This window comes from Mustela nigripes, chromosome 4, assembly GCF_022355385.1.
Source record: "Mustela nigripes isolate SB6536 chromosome 4, MUSNIG.SB6536, whole genome shotgun sequence".
Taxonomy (NCBI): domain Eukaryota; kingdom Metazoa; phylum Chordata; class Mammalia; order Carnivora; family Mustelidae; genus Mustela; species Mustela nigripes.
Window position 1 is genome coordinate 88838135 of NC_081560.1, and position 5642 is coordinate 88843776.

General features: G+C 45.6%; 1 protein-coding gene across 1 annotated transcript; it reads right to left on the reverse strand.

Annotated features, from left to right (window-relative positions):
• Positions 1-2014: 2014 nt before the first annotated feature.
• CCDC71L (coiled-coil domain containing 71 like) lies at positions 2015-3065 on the reverse strand. The gene has a single exon (XM_059397026.1). The coding sequence runs from the start codon at positions 3027-3029 to the stop codon at positions 2316-2318; it is 714 nt and encodes a 237-aa protein (XP_059253009.1). The 5' UTR covers positions 3030-3065; the 3' UTR covers positions 2015-2315.
• Between the last annotated feature and the right edge of the window lie 2577 nt (positions 3066-5642).

Genomic DNA, 5642 nt, shown 5'->3' on the forward strand with positions numbered 1-5642 from the left:
GATTCTCAGTTAAAATAAATGCATGGTATCAATGGTTATGCTTCACTTTTGTGCTGAGCAAAGTGATCCTCCCAGCTACATCTAATTTCAAAATCCTCTGGGAAGTGATCTAAATAAGCTCTATGTTGAAGTTACATTCTAATATGGCCATTGGATTTATTTTTCAATTATTATAAAATTATATACAATAGTGAAGTGGTACAAATACATCTTTTTCCCTCAGGTGCTAATTAGCTAAAAAAGTTAACAATTTGGGAAGAGGGAAAGAAAACCCTATGCATTTAAGTACAACTGGCAATGGAAGCTAATAACCAAAAGAATATATATAAGCTTCCTATCACACATATAATTTAACACTCTCCATCTTCTAAGTAATTATTCACTTTTATTTACTCATGTGACAGTATTTGTAACAACACATTATCATCGAGTAGTGAATAAAAGAATATGAGGCTTACTGGGAAACTGGCATAAAGTCATATATCTTTCTTTTCTTTTTTTTACAAAACAAATACACTGAAATTAAAGTCACAAAACTCCTACTATGAACTATTAAACTTGAAAAATTCATTTCAGAAAGCTATGCCATTTGAATTCTAAAAACATAAGAGTCAAAATCGCAACTCTCATTATTCCCCTAAGAAGCTGCCAAGCAGAGAGAAACCTTAATATTGAAGATTTCATATGTCATGTTCCAGCCTGATATGGATGGTTCCATGGCAGAATACTTAAATTTGAAATAATAGTGGTACAAAATCGCTGCTTGACCCTTAAGATATTGCAGTACGATCTGGCTGCGGCACCACTGGCTAAAAACCATTAAGTCTTGCTGCCATCAATGACCAAAGGCACTTGGATAATCAATTCCACACTGGGCCATGTGATATAAACACTATTACAAAAGTGTAAAAGAAGGGTCAGTACTCTGTGTGGCTCGCCTGTTCAAATCCTGTGGTCTTCGGCTGTCAAACAAAAGACCAATAACTGCAAACATAATTATGAATGGAAATAAGATAAAGTAAACTCGTGGAGTAAAACTAATTGTCATGATGTTTAAGAGTGATGGACAGTGATCCAGACATTTCTTGTTATCCAACAACAAAAACAAAAACAAAAACACGGAAGGAAAATCTATTTTGCCCAAAGTTAACTTCCACCAGTTATTTGATACCAAGAAATGCCCCACCCCTCTAGATCATTAATACTTCTGAGAATTCCAATGGGTATTCTGTTTGGCATTTTAATCACAGCGTTTACACATACTCATTTTGCCTAAGCAATTTCCATTTTAAAATAAATTATCCTTGAACTATTCCCAGATCTGAATGTTAGACTACTACCAGGAAGCCAAATCATTTCCAATCGGATTCCACCCATCTCTTTAACCAACACCAGTTCTTTATAATTCACGCATTCTTTTATTTTTTTTTTATCACAAGCCATGTGGTTTCAATGCACTTTAAATTTTATTCAATTAAAAAGAATTCAACAATTCAACTTTTCCTAAACAAAACTTTATGAGTTTCTACCATTTCCTTTAGGAGCTCAGTAAATATAAACATTAAATTTCAATATAAAATATTTAGGAAACACCTCAAAAATGCTGAAACAGTTGTACTTTGCATTTCTTTGTTTGTAATCACTGAGCCCATGAAATTCAAAGCCATACAAATCCTTACACTATTAAGAGTCATAAGCTTGAATTTCTTAGACAATATCCTTGGTCAAAGCTTTGGAATCCAGTTGAGATTCGGAAACGAGTGGGATTCAGAATACCCTGAGCACAAACTAGTGCAACACCTTTCAAAAATACATATTCGATCTTTCCTCCAAAAAGAGGGGTGGCAGTCAAAAAAGACAAAAGGGGAGAGCAGGGGGGGTGGATGAACAGCAAGTAAATTCTAGCTTTATTACACAAGCACGAAACCAAATTCCTTTGGAAAAAGAATGACTTCGGAGGACTTCCAGACCAGTGAGGTAGAGAGTCCAAAAGGGAGAAAACGGATCTGCCCCTATAGTCCTGGAGACGTTATCAGTCTGGGCTTAGGAAGAAAGGGGACCTCCCTTGCAGGTCCAGCCGTCTCCTCCTTCCGCAAACCTGGTGCTGGGAGGCAGCAGAGGGCACACCTGCCCCGGAGTCCCAGACGGCGGCGCCGCATCCCGGGGACGCGGGCCGGGAAAGCCCATCCGGTGCTTCTTCGCCCGTAAAGTGCACTAGGGGACGCGGTCCAGGCAGGATCTGTAAACACTCGACTGTCACTTGTTCACCCCTCCAGGCGGAAGCCGTCCCGGGGCGCAGGGGCCAGGGCCGCAGCTCACGCCCGGGGCACCGGGAAGCGGCGAAGCCTCACCACGGGTTCCAGGTTCACTCGCAGGACTTGGCGTGCCCGTCGCCGCGCCGCCGCCAGGCTGCGCTCGCCCCACACGTCGCCGCCGACGCGGATGGTGGGGAAGGTGGTCAGCGTCGGGGTGGCCGCCCTCCAGATTTCCTCCAGGGTGCGGCCCCCGAAGCAGGGCCCGGGGACCGCGGGCTTGGCGGGGCAGCTGTCCTCGGGGGCCGGCGGCGGCGGCGGCGGCGGCGGCGGCGGCGGGCCCGGCGGGGCCCCCCTCCGGCGGGCGGCGGCCGCCCGGGCTCCGCGGCGCCTCCTCCTGGCCGCCGGCCTGCGCGTCTGGCCGCGGGCCGCGGGGGGCGGCGGGGGGTCGGGGACCAGGGCCCGGCAGGAGGAGTAGCCGTAGACGTCCTTGCTGCGCAGGATGTGCGGGGAGAACTGGTGCTTGAGGCTGCAGAGGAAGCTCCAGAGCTCCGCGTCCGAGCTCATGAACTCCGTGCTGCGGGGCATGAACAGCTTGAAGGCGTCGCCCAGCGCCTTGGTGCTGTCGGCCAGCGACAGTTGCGACCGCGAGTACACCACCTTCTCCTCCCGCGCCTCCAGCTCGGCCCCTCCTCCGGCCCTAAAGCCGCCGCCCCGGGCAGCCGGGGCCGGGGCCGCCGGGGGCCGGCGCCGCCGCCTCTTCACGCTGCGCCGCATCGGAGGCCGCTCGGGGCCGCCCGCGCTCGCCGGGTCTCGCCGCCGCCGCCGCCGCCGCCGCCCCCGCCCGCGTCCGGCTCCGCGGCGGCGGCCGCTGCTGGCGCCTCCGGGCCGGCGCGTCTCTCGCTACTTTTCTCGCCTCGGCCGCCGCCCCTCCCCCTCCGAGGGCGGAAGACGCGGTTGAATATCCTGCCGCCCGGTACAAGATGGCGGCCGGCGCCCACCCCTGGGCTTTGTCATTGGACGGCGCCTGGCCCCCTGGTTTCTTTCTTCTCCTCTCTAGCCTCCTTTCGCCCTCTGCCTTTCTTTAAATGCGCCCGCCTCGGGCCCCTCCCACCATGGCCCCGACTCCACCCATTGGGTGCTCTCCGAAGAGAGGCGGGGACTAATGGGGGAGAGGCCAGTTCCTGGAAGATGGTGCTGGGGTGGGTGGTGGTGGTGGACCTTGAACGTCAGTCAACAGTTGGGTGGGCATGTGGGGAGGATGCCATGTCTACAGTAAGAGGTGGACTTCAGCTCCACCTTGGGGAGAGCCCCTCTCAGAGTGAGTGGGTGCATTCGTGGATGGAGCTGGGTGCATAACAAAGGAAGACCTGCCCCAAGGGCTGTCCCTCCTATCACAGCAAGGGAGTCTGGAGACAAATCTAGGAGGAATGGGCCTTTCAGTTCCCTTCTAAACCTTCAAAGACCTCTTTCGGCATCTTCATCCAACTCGTTCCTCTTTTGGTCCTGATCCATCTCAAGCAACAAATCATAATCCAGAATCATTCAGCCAACATGGACAGCGTTGGTGAGATTATCTCTTTCTAGACAATGGAACCATGTTCATATTTAAGAGATACTCTGCTAATCGGGAAAGCAAAGCCTATTATGCCTGTAATACTCAACACTCTTTGCTCAAGTTGATCAGAGATCAATTACAACAAAGCCATTCTCCTTAATGAAAACATCTATGTTTTCAAATATGTAGATCTTTCTAAATGACTGCACTTCACTTTTCATTTAGTTTCAGTATGCTCATTTGCAGCACCATCTCCATCATTCAGAAAAGATGCAGCATCACAATCAAAAAAGTTCTTTTGATAATACATTGTTAAAACCACATTTCCTTTTGTGTTTGAGGAGAGGACTATGAACGTTTAGAGAATAGTGGTCATTCTCCAGTCTCCTTTTCTATCCTGACTGGCACTCTAATGGCCAGTCCATGTTTGCTGAGTAAACCAATAAAATACGATGATTATTTGCAATGAGGTGAGAAAGAAGGATATAGTGAAATTGCTTAGAACAGCATAATTTTATATTTTCCATTTATTATGCAATTTTCTCTTAACTCCCTTAAATTTTTTAAGATTAAAAAAAAAAAAACCTCTCAATACTTAGAACTTTAAAGTAAGCATGCAAATTTTACCCTTCAGTGAGCATCTTATTTTGCAGTAGAAAACTGATAAAGCACAGAAGTTTAATCATTTGCATTCAGTTGCTAATAGTTCCCTCCAATATTTGAGCTGAAAGATACCAAGTTCAGTCTCCTTATTTCACAGATGAGGAAATTTGGACCCACAGAGGTTCAGGAATACTGCTTGTTGAGAGCAGGACCGGGACCATGGTTTAGGTTATTGAATTCCTAACTTAGTGATCTTTATATTCCACCAGAGGCTTTTCAAATTGTGCTGCCCAGACTCAAGAGGTTCAATGGGAAATGCTTACTGCGTGAGTGAAGTGACAAAGGACAGAGCTGTACCCCTATTTCTACTTGAACTCCACCCAGAATGGAGCAGTCTTATATTGGGCTAAACAGATATTTTGTTTGAACCAGACAATATTTTGTTTAGTGACAATAAAAACTAAACCAAAACTACTTTGAAAGTTGTTTCTCTACACCAAGGCACCCTCCCCACACAATGGGTTTATGGAAAAAACAGAACTGCGCATCAGGAGACCAGTTCTCTGCCTACCAAAAATCATGGCAACTTTCTGAAGAGAAAATAATTTTCCTAGAAAAGCACACCTCATCTCAGACCAAGATTAAAGAGCCAATTACCAGCTTCTTAAGTCTTTATAAAGAATTTATATTACAACTTTTTACATTGCAATTAGTTTTCTTGATCATTCTGGGAACACATAGTAATGTGAGATTTGAGTAACTTCCATTGGAATGCCCCAGCAGACTGACATAGAAAATCTTACAGAGTGAGCCAGCAGAATGATAAGGAAACTTCATAATAAAAGAAGAGGGTAAAATAAGGATTTATGTACTCCTGGCTTCTCATACTCCTTTCTTCCATGTTAATCATATTATAAGTACTTCAGGGTCTTTTGCCACATAAATACTTAACAGGCATCTATATAAACTTACAGATTTGACTTCAACTAAGACACTAAATCTTTCTTTAATGCAATTTTGATTCTAAGAAAACATAACACTTCAGCAAACTGGCAAGTATTAAACAGTTGTTTTATAATACATGCTCATTTAATTTACTTAAAATGAAACTTTTTTGTAATACTTTTAGGAACTACTATCATGTTAAATTGCTTAAAATATCATATGCTTTTAAATATGGCATATGTCTTCTCTCTATTCCTTTTTTCTCTAGTTCTTTCTTTTTCTCT

What these genes read in the sequence shown, in the direction of transcription:
- CCDC71L (XM_059397026.1), bottom strand. Translation starts at nt 3,029, where the DNA reads ATGCGGCGCAGCGTGAAGAGGCGGCGGCGCCGGCCCCCGGCGGCCCCG.